The sequence below is a fragment of the Neodiprion pinetum genome, chromosome 7 (genome assembly GCF_021155775.2).
Source record: "Neodiprion pinetum isolate iyNeoPine1 chromosome 7, iyNeoPine1.2, whole genome shotgun sequence".
NCBI lineage: Eukaryota > Metazoa > Arthropoda > Insecta > Hymenoptera > Diprionidae > Neodiprion > Neodiprion pinetum.
In genome coordinates, this window is record NC_060238.1 from 17,627,364 (window position 1) to 17,646,897 (window position 19,534).

General features: G+C 33.3%; 1 protein-coding gene across 9 annotated transcripts in view; it reads left to right on the forward strand.

The window, feature by feature from the left end:
- The window catches only part of Crtc (CREB-regulated transcription coactivator), a 56,949-nt gene extending 37,864 nt beyond the window's left edge, over nt 1-19,085 (forward strand). For 2 of the 9 annotated variants that reach the window (XM_046634233.2, XM_069137617.1), the window contains 12 exons: nt 1,837-2,149; nt 3,085-3,187; nt 4,354-4,504; nt 6,286-6,384; nt 7,744-7,791; nt 8,462-8,596; nt 8,704-8,808; nt 10,947-11,105; nt 13,514-13,576; nt 14,783-14,857; nt 14,987-15,137; nt 16,659-19,085. In XM_046634233.2, the coding sequence (XP_046490189.1) occupies nt 1,837-2,149; nt 3,085-3,187; nt 4,354-4,504; nt 6,286-6,384; nt 7,744-7,791; nt 8,462-8,596; nt 8,704-8,808; nt 10,947-11,105; nt 13,514-13,576; nt 14,783-14,857; nt 14,987-15,137; nt 16,659-16,849 (1,593 nt within the window). In that variant the 3' untranslated portion in view covers nt 16,850-19,085. Of the gene's footprint in view, nt 1-1,836; nt 2,150-3,084; nt 3,188-4,353; nt 4,505-6,285; nt 6,385-7,743; nt 7,792-8,458; nt 8,597-8,703; nt 8,809-10,946; nt 11,106-13,513; nt 13,577-14,782; nt 14,858-14,986; nt 15,138-16,658 lie in introns of all 9 variants that reach the window. The other 7 variants (XM_069137613.1, XM_069137611.1, XM_046634238.2 and 4 more) reach the window with 7 other exon arrangements.
- The last annotated feature ends 449 nt before the right edge of the window (nt 19,086-19,534 follow it).

Here is a 19,534-nt window from a genome sequence, read left to right on the forward strand (position 1 = left end):
GAAATAACAAGCACTGTAAGTAAAAGTAATTTTCTAATTAGAACGAAAGCACAAAGGTGCAATTGCTTGTTATTATTATTATTATTGTTGTTATTGTTGTTGTTATTATTGTTCTCTTATTTGCCGGGTAAGAGATTATATTACAAATAGTTGCATATCAGTGTAAATACGAACGTGTGTGATGTTATCACACACAATGACTTTATTATCCAATTATTAACCAATTCTGCGCAATTATGTATTTATATTACCGTTCATAATCACAATTCCTTGTTTTTATAATGGTATAAAAATTTGGTCATAACGTTTTATGACTGTAATACTGAAAGTATTTATTGTAAATGAAATTTTGTAAATAATGTACAAAATTTACGACTCTAGTATCTTAAAAAAAATGTACTGTGAATTTGTTGTACATGCTTCTGTATGTTGTAAAAGTAAAATGAACGTCGTTCATTAATATCTTCATCTAATATTTTGATGTGGTACCTTTTTTCTTAGTCATAATATTTCAATACCGTAACAAGTTGTGTGAATATCATTGATATGCTTTTGACGCTCAGTTTATTGCTTAATTTATGCAAAAAATTAGTTTATATCAAGCTGTTAAAATTATGCTAATCTCTTATAAAACCATGTTGATTCGTTCGTATTACTGCATTCAATTACAAATCAGCATTTCTTATCTTAAAAAGTGCGATAACGTTGCTATACTGTGAAATGAAGTTGAAACAAATTGCAATCTGGTGCACATATGTTCATTTCTGTTATTGCATTTTTTCTTCGAATATTTCAAATTCAATCTGTAGTCAAAATTTCAGAAGAAATAATGCAATGCAATCGTTGAAACTAAATAGCAAAAAAAAAAAATAGTCAAAATACTCATCAAACGATCCCATGCAGCATCTAATGTTTGAAAAATTGCTGCAAAAGCATTTCAGTGGAGACAAACTAAATGCGTTAGAAATAATTCAATGTCCGTAAGAACGATTGAGTTGAAATATTGTATCAATATTTCAGTTACACTTTAAATGAAATATCATCTTTTCTGGAAACTCCAGAATTGTGATTGACAGAAGTTCCGTAATCAGATGCTCGACTGATTAGAGCTGGATGAATTATTTCATTGACTTTGTAACAGTGCTACTACACTGTTTCGCTTGAAGCAAATCCTAAAAAAAATTTATATGTTTAATAGCAATTTATTTACCGTTATTGAACCGAATTACCATTATGCAAGGGAACGATGTCCTCCTGAAGTTAAGTGTGCAGCATAAACAAAGTCTTGTGACGTTACTCGTAATCACGTAAAGTCACTTGAAGTCACGTATAGTTGTGAAGTCACGTGAAATCACTTAAAGTCACATATAATCACTTAGAGTCACGTAAAGTCACATGAAGTCACTCAGAGATACGTAAAATGACTCCGAGTCACGTAAAGTCACTTGAAGTCATGTAGTCACTTGGAAAGACGTAAAGTCATTTAGAGTCACGTAAAGTCACTCCCAAGTCATAGAGTTACTTGGAATGATGTAAAGTCACTTAGAGTCACGTAAAGTCATTCCCAAGTCATGGAGTTACATGGAATCACGTGATGTCGGGTGAAGTTGTGTGTAGTTATGTGACCTAACCTGAAATCATGTAAACTTGTAGGTTGAAGACATGAAACCTTTTAAAGTTTAGAAGTCAGGTGTGCACCCAACTTCAGGGGTGATCACCCCTCGCCTTTACGTCACCCAAACTCGCTATATAGTTTTTGATTGAAGCTGGTCATTTTTGTTTGGTTAAAATCGCACAGGGTACATGTCGGATCTTAATGAGAATTATTTTTTCCAGCCTACACTGAACAATGCCGAGGAGAGTCAAGCAAATTCAACGATGTACCAAAGTATGGATCGAAGTATGAACCGAAGCATGGACCGAAACATAGACCAGAGTATGGAACGTGGTCGATCTATGGTTGGTCCAATGAGGTCGCGTCCTGCGGAGAAGAGACATGACACCTCGCCCTACAGTGGTGTACCTTATTTGTTGTCCCCTCCCCCAGATACTTGGCGCAGAACCAATTCAGACTCTGCCCTTCATCAAAGTGTGAACGATTCCTGCCAGATGCCTTCCTCCATGCCTCACCGGCGAGGTAGCGATGCGTGTCGGTTTCTATATTTTTTTTTCATTTTTAATTCAATTCCTTTGCTGCGTATACGTGTACTATACTTTGTATAGTCAGTGTTGTACAAGATAATTACGAGGATCGTTATCTAGATGAAGATGAGATTATGCATGTAACTTCATCTATAGCAAATAACCGGATCGCGTGTCATGCAATTATATTTACGTATAAACCATAAGATTATCCCAATTATCTCATTTAGATAATGAAAAAGTGAGAAAAGAACTGTTGGGTCAAAAAAATATTTCTTTGTGGGTGGCGGACATTTTTTTTTCGCTTAGGCAACGAAAAATTTGGTCCGATCTACTGGACGGTTTAATTTTTTCGAAACAACGAAAGATTTTGCGATATCAAGTATAATTTAATTCAAGCACTAAATGTAATTTGGTAGGTGGTGAATTGTCTCAAACGATTCATTTTCATTTTCACTGTAGTAGATTGTGAAGAACTTTGTTGCCTGAAATTTTTTAGCAATGGTGTATCAACGCAAGAGTTTCTTTCAGAATGACTTTTTCATTGCATGATATATTTTCCAAAAATGAATTTACATTCTTGACTTTGAATGACATCGCCTATGTTACAGTAAGCGGTTCATCTTATCTTTATACCATAAAAAAGATGAAGATGAAAGATGAACTTAATACAATTATTTCTGTGATATAAAAGATGAGGCGAATTTATCTAACAACAAGACAATTATCTTAAATGGAATTATTTAGAAAACGTACAACACTGCAGCTGTAATCTGATGAAGTTTTTCTTTTTAAAATAACCTTCTTTGCTGAACTAAAATTCAAAGAACAAAGTTCGATTTTATTTATCATAATATCATTTTGTCTTGTGTCCTTTTCTGTACTACATGAATCCACAATATATTCACCAACGATAAAGCTCCTTTGCAATGTTATCTGTAGATCCACATATGGGAGGCATGGGTTCCGAGCACAGAGAATCGCATCGTGGCTTCATGGAGAGGCCGAGATCTTCCTGTGAAATGCCCAGAGTACCTGGAATAAAGTACATAACTCTAATCGTGTATCAATAATTATTTAGACTCTGCGATTAATAGATTAATTCGGGCTACTTCAACTAATTATTTTTTTTATTAATCTTTTAATAGAGTGAGTGAATTTTAAGAATTTATACCTCAACAAGCAATTAGTTATTTCGGTTGGGTCGATTGCATCTTTTTGTTTATCAGAATTAATTAATAGAAAAGATTGTTATCGATAATAACGTCAATCATTTCGCTCGGTGACATGTCTTGTAGTGCTCACGATATCTCAAAAACAGCTCAACCGATTTCAAAGGCAACAATATTTTTGGGTAGTTCATCCTTCTTAAAACAATCCCACATTTTCAAATCACTACATCATCGTTGTTAGTTTAATAAACAAAAGTTGTGAGTTTTTTTTCATGAAAAATCCAATTTTAACTTGATATGGTCACTAATTTATTGAAAAAACATTCGAACCCTAGCAACAAAGCCAAATTATCCAAGAAAACTATCTCTAAGTTTGAAGTAAATTAGTTGAGCCGTTTTGTCTTAGATAACATGGGCATTGCAAAAGTCTGATCGAGCGAAACGGTTGACTTTATTCTCAACAACAATACTTTGTATTAATTGATTCTTAGAAAAAAATATGTAAATAAATCAGCACAGCTCTAATATTTACCATATAGTTATTAATGTCACTAGGAGTTAGGTCACTGTTTTTGAAAACCTATAAAACCTGAAATAGTTAGGAGTTTCGGTTTACCTGGAAAAATCATGGAAAAGACATGTCATTTTGTCGAATTACTGGAAAAATTTAAAGGTGAAGTTTAAACTTTCGTATTGTTCCAACTATTAAAGTTTTAATGAAACACTTAGGAAAAACATCATGACTTTTCCATGATTTTTCGAACGAGTGAACTACCAAAACTTTAAAATATTTGAAATATAATTTGTAATCCTAGATTAAATTTCCTTACTGATCATGTTAATTTTTATAGAGAAAAGACATCCGGAAAATAACAATTTTGTATTTGGAAAACCTATCAAAGTCAAAGATTCTTGCCATCGAAATTAGTGGCCACCCCGGTTAGGGTTTGGGTTGAAGATAATATTTTTAATTAAAATACAATCGGAGTATAGAGGCTTCTGATTGTCAATATTAACGTACTCCTGTTTATTATTTCAGTATTTATCCAAGTTCTCAACCACCTGGGCAACAGATACCGATTGGTAATAACACCGGATCCTTACCTGATTTAAGCAACGTTCATTTTCCGCCACCGCTACAAGCTCCTCTTGATCAAGAGGATCATTCGAGTAGCACGCCATACAGTACCGTAAGTTGAACTTGTTCATTTTTATGTTTTTGTCCTTAGTTGTAAAGTTCTCATCTACGATGACTGTCAGAAGACAAGAAACGCCACATCATATGTGCCAATAGTGGTATCGTAAGCTTCTGGATCAGTATTGTTATAATACTAATTGTAAATCGACTGTCTATAGATATGCTGCGGGGTGTTTAAAATGAAAGTAGGTGGTATTTTTCTGCTCTTGAAATCCTCAAACCTGTTTTGTTTCTAATTCTGAATGGAAACTGTCAAAAACTTTTCGCTAATTAAATTCTTTCCAGAGAATCATCCATCTACCTACCGCACATTGATTTAAAAAAGTGTGTTATCTTGGTCTCGCGAGACAAAATACAGTAACATTTTCGTTGTACTTCTTAGCATGGTTGTGTATTTGATGTCTGAGATTATAATTGATTCGAATCATTTGTTACTCTTTGTTGTTTTAGTCGTGAAAATGATCCTCATAGCGGTAGTTAAAACGTTTTATTAGTAATCAAACTTTGAAATAAGCTTTTGCATGATTATTCAAGAATTGTTTCCCTTACTTTGTTAATTCTAAATTTTAATGTTATTGTACAGCCGTTGTTATATTTTTTACTTTTATTACAATATATTAATACAGAACAGGCACGAAGTACTCACTTATGCACAATGTTAATTGAATGTAATGAAAATGTTCATATACGTAAAAAAAAAAAGAAACATCATTATAATATGAGTAGTTAATTTATGACGTACAACTGAAAATGTAAGGGAGATACGCTTTAAATGATCGTGCCAAATGTTTGTTTCAAGGTTTTGTTTTCATGAAAATGTCTTTGTGAATGAACTTGACAAAAGTGAGGTGGCAGTGCGTATTTTCTGTTGCCTCATCCATTTTAAGGAAATCGAAAAGGTTCTCTCGCACAATTTCAGCTCTAGATATTCTGGCGTCAGCTATTGTTTCCGCCTGTATGAGTGACCAAACTAACACTCTATAATTACAGTTTGTTCCATTGATTAATGTGGTTTCACGACTTTCATGCTGGAAGATGAACGATTGACACTGTCGAGCTTTAAGTGATATTTAACCCCATGTTTTTGATCTGATTCTAATGTTTTGGCTCATTTTGAGAAACATTCAAGAAATCTTAGGCTGTAGTTTCAATCTAATAATCCAACAGGTAGAAAAGCACATGATGTTGAGTTAGTAACTTTAACTTAACGAAAAATTGAATGAAAAATCACAATCTTTCAGCTTTGGAATGATTTTGAAATAGTCGAGTATTAGAAATTTGAGTGTGTCAACGTTGTAGTAAGATTTTTTAAATTTTGGTCAGTCTTAAAGTTGTGAATCAACGTGTTTTCCTAAAATTTCATCTTCACATTAACGTTATAAACTTCAGTCTCATGAAAGCAGCCTGTGCTTGCCCATATAATGCGCTTTTCACTTCTTATCTTATTGTTAATGAAATGGATCTCGAGCTAAAATTTTGAGAGCATCAATTGCAGACTAACACAACATGCTTAGTTCTAAAAAGTGAAATAAAAAGTAAAAGAAAACACTATCTATTATTGGCAATATTCAATCATATTTTTTCAAAGTACGATGATAGTATTGTTGACAGTTTGTTTACTTTAATCCAATTAACAATGCATTTTTTATGCAAGTTTTATCAATCAAATTTCATAAAATTGCTGTTGCTTCTTATCGCAAATCTATTTTATACATCTTTTGTGTAAGTCGAAATCGCCTCCACAGTCTAAAATTTATTGTGCATGGATTTCAGAGTCCTCAAACGAGCAGTCCTACGACTTTATCGCCAACCAGCTTACAACAAGCTCGAAGGCTATCTTTTTCACAAGATCATAGTCCGGCACATGCCCAAGTAAATATATTCAAGACATCTTAGAATGATAATATAGTTATTGTGCCTCATTTTTACTGTATTTTCTTATTTTAAATATGTCTTGGTACTTATTTTTCTACTGCGTTTATGTAGTTTTTCTTCTTCAACATTTCGATTCGTCTAGTAATGAATCGAGCATTATTATTTGTGCAATAGATTAGTTGAAACAATTCCTCTTTCGTCACTTCCAATCTATTTCTGGCAGAAACTTCACTTTGGGTATGTATGTTGAATTACACCATTTTTACTCGACTATTACTTCCGACAACTAAACGTCCGTCATGTATATTCCATTCCAAATCAATATAGCGCTACGTCATATATTTCCTAGCTGCACAGCTTTTCATGCAGTCTAATCAAAGCTTTTCCTTTTCGCTCAGTTCAGGCTTACGATCAGCTTAAATGGTTTTCTTTCTCTGCGTGGTACTAGAAAAGTCATCTTGACATCGTACAGGCATATCTCTTTTAATGGGTTCTTGCGACCTTGTGACATTCGTTGCAACAATGTTGAACACTCATTACTAGTTGGATCGACAATTTTACCTTCTGCTGTGAAATTTAAGTTTGGAAAGCAATAAGATTCAACTATAGTGCTTGTAGGCATATGTGCAATATGTGTAAACATTGGGGTCAATTGTAGCGATTTTATCACGAGATAGTCATAGTCTTATATTTATTATTTATCAAATTACTATATTGGTAAGCTACAAAGATCTTTTTTGAATGTACAAAAATAAAAAATACTGCTTTTATATGTAAAGGCTTCAATGTTGATGCTTATTTTCAAATCGCTTCCAAATGGTTCAAAATCTGGTAGATCCGATCGTCACTGCAATGTTATAAAATGACTTAGTGAACGATGCCAACGTGATTAAAAAAACCGAATTTGTAGAAAACAATCTTCTGCATAAAATGAACAATCGTACAGTGAAATGGATGAAACCTACTAGGTGTTTAAGCATTATGAAGTGATTTCAGATGAAGTATCGATATTTAGGATCACATTCGGCTCGTGCTGTCATATCACACTCGTTGAAAATGGCCTACCTTCCACCCTTGTAACACAATGTACTATTATGCGATAAGTGTGGAAAGTAGATAATTTCTCAACGAATTATTAAGAAATATTTTATTCAGGTTTCAACACATACTCTAATTTTCACGTATATTTGTCCGTTTCAATAATCGTTTTTTCTTCTGCATGAAAAATATTGTATTTCTGAAATTTCATAGCATTTATTTTTCAGTAGCTGTATTTAGTTGTGCTTATTTTAATTTACGTTTTATTTTATTTTTTGCCTCTGTTGTAGTGGTTTCTCGTTTTTTGTTATTTTCCAGAACCATTTATCAGTGCCTGTTAACTCTAGGTTTCTCCATACGTGCAAGGTCAGTAGCTGTTCTTTTCTATATATTTGTAAATTTTTTTTAAAACAGTCTTTTTTACTAACATCTTTGCCTCAATCATTTCGCACTCACCCTTCTCCAATATAAATGAAAATATACATAATGTGAATAATGGGTGGAGTGAATCCAAAATATAAATGGCGAGGGCTGCTTCACTTAATATTCGCAGTACGTTACATATTTTTGTTAGGTCTGGACAGGTAGGTGTGTTTTCTTCACTCCACATTTCATACAATTGTAACATTATTTTGTATGTACAATTTCGATAGTTAAAGAAATATGTGTATAAATTAGTATTAGCCTAAACAACCAATATACATGAATGATTATTAGTTTTGTACATGAGTTGTTATAGCTCATCATTTTCTTTTAGATATTCTTGTTCGGCATTGCATGTAGAATTGCGCTATGTGCAGCATTTTTATATTAGTGATGTGTAGACTCATAATAGATGAAATAACTGATGCTTTACTCGGTCGGTAAAGATAGATTAGAGCATCCTCTTAAAGCTAGAATTAGGTATCTTCTCTCCTTTAGTTCATTTTGTATCTGAAGTAGCTAAAATACTGGAAAAGTTAGATATCTCTTTCCCAACCATAAGTTTTATTTATCTCGTTTTGTGACAAGACTAATTCAAATGTGTTCAAAGCAGGGTGTTGCACTGGACAACAGCACAAGTACTTCACAACAAGATCTTCACTCTTATACGCAACCACCACCGCCTGCTCACAGCCCTCAACACTTTATTTACCAACAGCCGCATAGTCCGGTGCAACCGCAAAGTCCGGTAAGTATTTACAAATGTAATTCAAGATAGTTTAACAAGAAAGATTGTTTAATTTGATCTTGCGCATCATGCGATTATCGTATTCTTTTTAAATTATTTTCTTACAGAAGTCGTCGCAGTCACATCAACCAGTGAATTCTTTGGGGTCATACCGAACTCCTCAAACTGTGAGTAGGCCGTCACCTCAGTCATCGCCAAGTCTCACCGTTCGGGTCAGTATTGAAATTACTAGATTGAAAAAACACTAATGGGTGGTTCAAATTACGTACAGGTGAAATCTCTGGATTTTCAATCTTCTTACGCTTAAGGGTAATGTGAATTACTGCAGACCTTTCCCCCAACACTCTGAATATCCCTATTTTTTGTTTTTATAACATCCCAAGGAAATTGAAAAAATTCATAAATGAATGGAATCTATCATATTAAACTTTGGAATCAAAGAAATGACTGAATTTTGAAACATAATATTCATTTCAAGATTGCAACAAGAGCAGATAACTGCAAAGAGTCCGGCATAGAATGATCAATGAAAGTAATAAATTTTGTAGTCACTAGATATTTTTTATACGAAACTTAGCAACTGCACATTCGCGAGCTTTGTCCTCTTTTTACATAGACTGGCCATCTTAAGCTTCACCTGTCAAATAATCATGTACGTTGCCATAAGTTTGACTGTAACCATAAACGTAGGATGTTGGGGAATAGGCTTGGCATACAATTGCCTACAATAGCGAGGCGGTTGTTATAGATTATTTGAAAGTTGGAATATTTCAATTTTAACGATAGTATTGACAAAAGTGACTAGAGTATCCATGCCAGTTTGTGGAGTGACTCCACGTCACAGTTATTATTTGATTTATTGGTGGTAAAAACTTTGATCTGCAATGAATTTTGAACTAGAAAGATTCAATTTTGATTTCATGAGCGCTGTTGGAAAACAATGCCAATAGGGAACCTGCATGCATCTGAAATCTCTATATTCTTCTATTGGACTCGAAAGTAGGATGAAAAATAATGAATTTCCCAAGACAGTTTCTTTTTTCGAGCAACATTAACGCTGCAATAATTTTTTCTTTTACACTAATTTTTCTCGGTAAATTTGAACCGGCAACCATTTTGCTGGACCCCTCTATCAGTGCCACCAGGTGACACTGTCGGGCACTATGATCGGCTGTAAACACCGTCTGCTTCGAGCAAGCCGGAATCCTAACCTTGCAATATTAATATTTGAAGCTCTGAAGCATAGTTGGCGTTGTCAAAATTGTATTTATCTCAGTAAATAACTTTTAGTTTGGTTAAAATAAAAAGACAATAATGGATCCACCAGCTCCGCAACCAAATTTAGATTGGTACATGTATTGTTTTGTACCATCTTGTAAAAATACAACAAGTTCAACTCCAGAAAAGATATTTATCCGAGTGCCAAATAATGCATTAAAACGAAAGGCTTGGTGCGATGCAAACTACATTTACATGGTGTATAATAAAGTTAGGATCCCGGCTTGCTCGAAGCAGACAGTGTTTAAAGCCGAGCATAGTTCCCGAACGTGACACCTGGCGGCGCTGATAGAGGGGACCAGCAAAATGGCTGCCGATTCAAATTTGCCGAGATAATTTAGAGGACAAAAAATTATTTTCTGGCGTTAATATGGCTCGTAAAACAAAACTGTCTTGGGGAATTCATTATTTTTCATTCTACTTTCGAATAAAATTAAAATTAAAAAACATGCAAGTTCCCTATTATATGACAAAAGTCTATCGGGATGGTATTCAACTACGGACCAATCGTAGATGGACTCTAAAGTAAAGTGACACAGTTACGATTATGGTAAAGTTTACGGTAATGTACATGATTAAGGACTTCATTGTAGATGAGCCTTATATGAAGTGATTTGGAAAGAGTCTGTAAACTTTTAGTGTAAAGTGGTTGATGATTGACGTCTACTACGAGTCATCGTAACAACATTATGTGAATTTGCCACTTACTTGATGATTCAATGGCTGCACTCGGTTTCCTAAGACTTTGCTTCTGCTACTTGCAGGAAATTTTTTTTTTTATACATATATCGATCACTATATGAAAGAGCACAATCACCAAGTACTGTTAGGAAAATGGGCTAAGACGGATTTCATAATTTAAGTTCAGTTCCAATACAAGATTCACGAACTCCCCACTTTATTCAGTTTTTAGTTGACTCGTAATTCATGGAAAATCTGCAAGTACATTGACATAAAAAACATTTTTTGTGCTGTATTTAACACTTTACTCGGAACTGTGACACTTGACATATTTGCTTTGTTCCTCTATTCTCCATTCCGTTAGGCAATAAAATACATTTTATTTTTACAGAGCCCGTTAAGTTATAGTAACAATCCATCAGCACCACCCAGCCCGACAGGACACTTGGGTCAACCGAACTTTCCCACAAACAGTATAGATCAAAATACTTATTTGCCTGATCAAACGCAGGCAGCGGCACTTCAACAGCATTTCGAGCATTTCACCATGGTAAGTAAATCAATGTTTCCTCAATCAAACTATGATATCGAAATTTCATACCTTTTACTGTCATCTTACACTGAATCTATTGAGTATGTTCGTCATTTCCTTAATTATAATTACGTGATTGATAAGAAAAAATTTTACTGCAAAATTGTACTCGTTATCTCCATAAATAATACCACAGAGCTAGTCGATGATGTATGTTTTCATTTTTAATAATAAATTGACGAAAAACGAGTGCTCTTTTGCAGTTTCGAAACAAACATTACAGCTAGCAATGTAAATTTTTATGAATAGTTTGTTTGACGTAATTAACACTTTAGAGACCGGATTATGAAATCGTGAATGGAAAAATATGTTTTGTTTGAAATAAAATTGAATTACTCCCTAGAATGCAAATCTACTTTAGATTAAAAAGAAGATTCTGAAGATGCCGTTGCTATATTTACTTTCACAGTCTTCCTACGAACGAAATTAGAGTCCTAACTGTACGGGTCGGAAATCTAGGGTTATTTCAGGGGAACACACCAGTTGAAAGCCCTGTTTTGTTATGTGTTATTACAAAGATTTTCAAATAGAGTTTGAAGTTTATGGGCGACCTTGTCTCTAAAGAGTTAAAAATGTAACCCTTATAGTACCTTCATTAGTTCACTTTTAATCATGCTATACTTTTGATTTTGTGCATATCAAGGGAGTGGTAAGTATGACACAGAAAATCACTACCCAAACTAAATGATATAAATGAATTAAGCAGACGTAGATTTTGCTACTGAAGAGAATATTTATTGTTCCCAGGAGACTAATACAAAGATATTTCGACTATGCGTTCGGAACTTTTCCGAATTTGAGCATAAATTCCAATCTTGAATACGTGTTTGAAATTTACCGTTAGAATTTAATTAGGCACATCTTATTGTTGCCTGTACCAACATCTTCAGCAATGAATTATTGCGATGCAAATTATTAATGCATATGTCAATGCACAAGTACATTATATATGAACAATGTACGTACTTTTTTCCGGGAAGAGAATACAAATCAAGAGAAACAGATTCAATGTGGAGGGAATATTTGTACAAATAGTTGATCTGTTTGTAATCGAAAACTATTTCTCTATCAGTGTAGGCGTGCAAATTACTTAGATCTGATGTGTTACATTTATCACTCGTCATACATGTTAAATGAGTCATACTTTAATGATCAGTATTAATCATTTTATTCTAAGCAAATGTATGTGGAAGGAATATGGAAATTCTTTTTTCTCCAGTTGAATCGAAATGTGACGACTTCGTAAACTTATATTCATACTGTTTTGGAAGTAGATTTCTTGCGTTACGTTCATACAGAGTTTACGGAGTTAATTTGGCTCTTTGGACATTTAGCGCTTTGAAGATGAATCGGTCAAATCATCCGAATCAAAAGTGAAAACGCGAAAGAAGCCGTTCAGAGAATATTCGACCGTGTTCCTTGGACCTATGATAACGGACAAGAGTAAAAAATAATATCTTTACTATATAATAAAAATGAATCTGAGCACATTCGAAGAACACGATCTAAAATATCAAATGTACAAGCAAAGGTTTTGCCGTTAGAACCTTTAGAATGTTTGGATTCTGGTGTTTTTAATCAAATTCTAATGGTTTGGGCTTTTTTTGTTCACCGTAGCGCGAGTCGAAGAGATTTTCAGAGACCTCCAGATTGAATAAAAATAGATTTGTGTCAGTATGGTGCGACAGATGTTCGTCAACAATCACAGTTGCGTGTTTTAACTATAAAATAATGCAAGATTTAATGATTGTCTTCCGGACAATTTGCGGCAACTAGTCAGCGAATAAAATTAGCGAAAAAGTAGAATTGAATTAAAAACACCAAAGTTTAATAATTAAAAAAATTCGAATCGTGAAACTTTTTCTCAAGTTGTTAATGTCATAGTTAGTGTTATTCGCATTTTCTCACATTTATTTCTCTTCCATTGTAGAGATGTTGTTTCATTCGTGTCCGTTATCTTTCGTGCAAATACAACTGCTTGAAAATTTTGTAAACGGTTTTAAATTCACTCCTACTTTTGATTCAGACGGTTTGACCGATTCATTATTAAATCCTAAACCATAATTCCACTTATATTTCATCTGTCTTTTGCCTATTTGTAACTGTGTGCGTGTCGTTCTTGTATCTCATTATGTATTTCTCACATAACGTTGGTGCTTTAAGAGATAGCTCGTGTGTAAGTAACTTCGATTCGATCAACAGACATAGGTTGAAAGAGATGTATTCAATTTCAAATATTAAATATCAGGTATTAACTACCAAGTAATAAAGTCGGGTGCTTACGTACATTTTAATTTTGTACATGATCTCTAATTGAAAATCTTTAAACCAGTTATCCTTGATATGTTACCTGCTTGCCCTGTTAGGAATGGGCGCAAATAGCCCAGCATCTAGCGGAATCTGGCTGCACATGGACCACACAGCTAGAGGTGACAAGATCCAAAGAATTTTTTCAGAACCTGAAAAAATACCATTCCGTGTGTCGCTTTTAGGTTTTCTATACGTGATATCGTTGTTATTATTTTTATACCTTTTCTAGGGTTATCAGTTCACCTTATATTTGATTACTCTAATTTTATTAAAGTAATGAAATTGAAATGAATCCTTGATCGAACGAGTAAAAATTTTTCTGCACGATTTATCTTATATTTTAATATTAAATCTTATTCATTTTTTATAATTCTGGTCTGTCTAATACATGAATTTTACAATATTGTTGGGTGAACATTTAATTAATCTACGAAAAAAAAAAGTCTAAATCAATCGCTATTACACAGGCTGTCGTCACATTTACTTGATATAAAAATTCTTACGTAGTGAATGAAAAATTGATAGGTGTATAGGTGATTTGTAGTAAAAATGGTAAAATAAAATACGAGATAAATGAAAAAAAAAAAAAAAAAATGCACCGCTAGTTGCCCTTGTTTCAAATACGAGTATAACAACATTTGTTAAAAATTTTGTAAGCAATGTTCAGCTTTTGAAAAAAGTCTTGGAAATTTGATTAAAGTTGTTGTAATTTTATGACCAAGAATTTATTATAAAGAGCAAAAATTCACAAACGATTGCTTACGTTTTGTGACTTCTATTCACATATCATCATTTTCTGTAAACACATGCTTTTGCACGTTCAAATTGAAAACATTGCTGTATATACATTTCGTATATCATCGCTTTTTGTCTTTTGTGTTGAACCTAAATATGCACATTGTAATAAATATACAACCTTATGCCACGTAGATTATAATTATAAATTGTTTATAAATTTTAGCAGACATACGACAAGGCATTATAAAGTTACCACATATGACCTGGTGGAAAGTATTTGCAATATGTCGCAAAAGTTGTTTCATGATTAGTATTTTAGTTTTTCGCGAACATTAGTCAATTAGTATGAGAATTGAGCTATTGTTAAAGAACGTATTTTATTTCTTAACTATGTTCGACTACACGTGTGATCTTTTCATCAATATGCATATCTAGTGAATAATGTCTTACGATAATTTAAGTTCAGTACTTTCTAAGTTCAAGGAACAATGAAAGAAATTAACCAATTTGAAGTAAAACGGATGTATGAAGTTTTACTTCGGCGTTTGCTACGCTCTGAATTATATCGGAATATTTATTATATTTAGATGGACTCACCTGTGGCAACGACGACATTGGCTACTTATATCAGCTCTCCGAATCACACTACCAATTATACTCAAGTAAGTTGACCCGATGCTATCGCAAATGGAAAAATGAATTTCACATAATAGTAAAAAAAAGAATTAGGTTCAGGTCTTGTATGAGATCTTCGAAACAATCAGTTTCTCACATTATATTTTTACCCTCAGAGCGACATGATCAATGTCAGTGGAGAATTGGGCAGTGGAGACGCCGGATATTTTAGTACTAGTCCGCAATTGGTGTATCAACCTCGGACACCAACGTCGACTCAACAATTAACACCCCAAACACCAAATACACCTAGGATTATACTCACCGGTATTTATGAAATTTCATTTCTTCAGTTCTTGAATATCTTCTCAAGGATCACCTCATCTAAAGATTACGGACGTATATTAGAGGACTGGCATCTTCCCTATGCGAGCCGTCTTACAATCGGTCTCCCTTATTGTTGGCTTGCTCTGTGTTGTACCGTAGTTTTGACCGTGGTGTGCTGGCAGTCACTTCGCCTGGTCGAAGTGTAAACAAACGAAACAAACTTCGTAATACGTACGATTTACAGATATTGCCGGGAGTTGTCAGTCCTCTAATATACATCCTTGCTCAGGAGTGGGCTTAATAGACCAGTAAATAAGCATGAAAGGTAGTACTTTTTGGTATGCATCTGTAAACCTGATTTAAGGGTAATTCTATGACGCTCAATGGAATGGCGATAATAATTTTGCAATTAATCCCAGAGATCACTATAAACAACAAGGTTAGATCGTTTCATTCCGAACCTAATAAATTTATTAATAACTATGTCAGACAAAAGTTGTTGCGGACCAAAAAAAAAAAAAAAACGTAAAAAAGTATCCTATGTTTATCTTCGTATCACCATTCGATTCAGCGTTATTGAATTACTCTTAGATCAAGTTCTTTCGGATCCATTTCTAAAAAGTATTACCTTTCAATTTATTTCTTTGGCTATAAAAACTTTGCTGGTACATATAAGTTATCGAAAGCCATTTTTAAAATGGTGGCTTCAACGTGGTAGTTAAAAATTAAAGGAGTTATTTGTTTTGCATTCAAGTTAATTTAAGTACGCGGAGATTTTAGAAGCTACTGATTATGGATCTGAAGTAAAAATTTGAAAATTTTGAATGCTCGGTTCTTTAAATCCACTACTTGGAATTTTTGTAGGGGTGAAAGTCAGAATTTCATGGAATTTTCAGAATTTTTACCGGATTCTTAACATGTTTGATAAGAATTCTAAGAAATCTAGTACAGTTCTGAAAATTTTCGTAGTTATTCAGGTCATCTTATGTGGTTTCAAGAAGTTTTCGTGTAAGGCATTCCTTTGTTAACTGCGGTAAATTATTTAAATATTTGATTTGTTGAATTTTGAGACAGGAATAAAAATACGCTCAATCGGCTGTAACTACAAACGTGTCCAAAATTGAAGTTTTCCTTTTTTCCAAACCTTAAATATGTCATATTAGTCAAGTATTCTATAAGGTATCTATCAAAATCGGATGTTGAGACTTTAGATATTCCCTAAGATTTTTCAAATGAAAATACTGGACAAAAAACAGTGCCTTTTTCCAAATATTTATAACCACTCACATTTCAGATATGATTTAATTTGCTATTTCCAAAACGCCCGTTTCCTGGAATATGAATAAATTCAGAAAAATCTAGTAAAACATGACTCAATTTTTGAGCCTTTGTTGGAAATTCAGTTTTCATTACACCAAACAATGAAATTTTGATGGTGAAAGTGGTTTTCTAGATATTTTCAAGAAATGCATGAACTATCGTTACAAGAGGTTTAATGTATTGCACATTGTTTTGTGACAGATTTTTCAGCAAATCATGGCTTGTCAACTCCAGACTTTCCAAGAGATGACTTTGATCCAAATTTATTCTCCGAAGACGACGTGCTTAAGCATGGTTTGGAACCGCTGGATTTTGGTGATTTGCAAATGCTCACTGATTCGAGCACTGTGTTATCTGATCCAGCTGCCGAACATCACTTTAGATTAGATTGACTTTAAGATTGAAAATACTGTGACTAATTTGTGCGATTGCGTTATTATAGGATGAAATAACGACGACTTGATGTGTTATGACTTAAGACACTTGAGCTAATGGGGTATTTTGAATATTGTTCACAGTTCTAGTAACTTGACGAATGCAATACTATACTATAAACATTTTCTTCTAGAAGACTAAATTTGAATTTTACGGGCTTCAATACCTCTCTCTCTCTCTCTATCTCTCTATCTATCCCCCCCCCCCCCCTCCCCCCCTCCCGCCGTCTCACTCTCTTTCTCTCTTTTGCTCTCCATTGACTGTCGAATTCTTGTAGTTTATCGATTATTGGTACCCGCTCAAAAAGTTCATAATGTTCAAAGCATGATACGTGTAAGTTTTGATCAGTGATTTTCATTTACTCAATAGCATAATGAAATTTTTGCAACAAAGTTACCAGAACTTGTAACAGGATCTCAAAACCCGTTCGTGATAAATCGTTAATTAAAGATTAAGTAACATAAATCTTGATCAACTTTATTATTTTTTTTTTTCTTTCATTTTATACTACTTTGTATATTGTACTATGTATGATCTCTAAGGATGCACAAAAGAAACCGTTAACTGATTTATACATGCTTTTGTCATACGCAAATTATAGTAAACTACTATCAAATGTATACATAATATATATAATATATACGTATATACACATATATACATATATATACACGGGGTTTTCCATGTGAAATCGACATTTCGAAAATCTGCGGCATTTCAGTTTTAGCGGGTGATTTTTTGTATAGTCTTACGCCCTCTGAAATACTTTCCTGATTTTTTTAGATTTTTTATTAAAATCGTGTGCGATTTATGAATTTTTTCCAGTTCAAAATTACGCCCTTACCGATAGTCTTTATAAAATGTAAAATAATTCTGTCATCAAAATTGACATTGGTAAGAACTTCTGTTTTTTATACTGATGAAAAGAACAAACATTAACAAGTGAACCATTTTTTTGAGTGACAATTTTTTATTTTGTAATACAACATACATGTCACAATCTTTTATTAACAATATTTTATTATTCTCTGTATTAACATCTTATTGCGTATCACTTACGTCAGTGCAATGTTGAAGTAAGAAATATTGACAGAGGATGGAAAGAAAAGTCTGAGAGTATTATCACACAAAAAATCTTCGATCGAAACTCGGGTAGTAAGGAGTTTTTCGACTCGTCTATTTCACGTGGAAGTCTCCATACAAGCATGAGTATATGTGTATATATATATGAAAACAAATCTACATATATACATATATACGGTGCAGGTTCTTTGGAACTGAAGCACTAAATGCATAAAGACACACTGTTAAAAATATAAAACACATTACCCGTGTGTTTTTAATGGGACGGATACGATGTTGAAAAAAATTGATCGTGATTTCTGAATTCATTATTATTTTCTGGGCACATTTTGTATACACTTATAGAAATAAGTTTAAGGTTGAATGATATGGTCATTATTAGGTAAAAAAAAAAAATATTAACACGTTTAATATCACGTTTAGCTATAGAATATATACCCAATTCAAGGTCACGGTTAAACAAATTTTCATACCTCAGGTATATTTAGCTCTACTTCACAGTCAACAATTTGAGCTAACGCTGATTTTAGCGTCAAGTCAATCGTCACCACAGGTTCTTTGTTTTATTTTCTCTATTTTATTTACGAACGTTTTAAAATTCTTGGCAAATATTAAATTCACCGACTCCGTTGTAAAATTGAGGTAATTGTTATCTCTTTCCCAGGAGCGGGTACATAAAAGACTAAACGTACACATTTCAAAGCAATTTATTCACAGTCGTAAGATTTGAACAGATGAGAACAATGTTATGTATTTGATTTCTTTTTAGACTCAAAATTACTTCAATCGTTTGATTGACATTCTTCAATTCATAATCAAGTGCGAAGCTCATCTGAGAGTTATGCTCTAAAAAATTTCAAATACAAGAAAGACTGGGGTGGATACCAATTTCTGCTCACTATTGTCTAACTCTTCTGATTTACAAATTTTTCGATCAACAACAAAAGAGTTAAAATTTTAAAAAATTTTACTGTAATCGTATGAATAACTGATTAATATAATTCCGGGAAAAATTGATAGTTTTTATCAAGCGCTGATAAGGTGAAAGCGTATTTAAGCTGATTTATAATACTTTGTACCACAATTGGATATATATATATATATAGATATATATATATATATATATATTGGAAATTTTTATGTATGCAAAGTGAAGAAACCTAAGGTAATTATTTCGCTTTTTTTGTTCTTCTAATTGAACAATTATTGCGATAATGCCCGTGTTTGAAAAACATGACTTCGATCATGTTAATCTATCGATAACGATACGTTACAAATAGAGGTTTGCGGTACTGAAATTCTGCGGGTTGGATCGGATCGGATAAAATGGATGACTTTCGGATCGCGGACCCAAAAATTTCGGATTAATCTAAAATTTCGGACATCCGAAAATTTCGAGTTACTCAAAAATCCCGAGTTCCTCGAAAATCTCGGGTTTGCCGAAAATTGCGGACTTTTTGAAAACTGGTCACTGCTGTTTTCGCTTCTCCAAAAATACCGGGATTTCTAGAGTGAACAGATTTTCCAAAATTTCGGACTTGTGTCGTTTTCGAAATTCC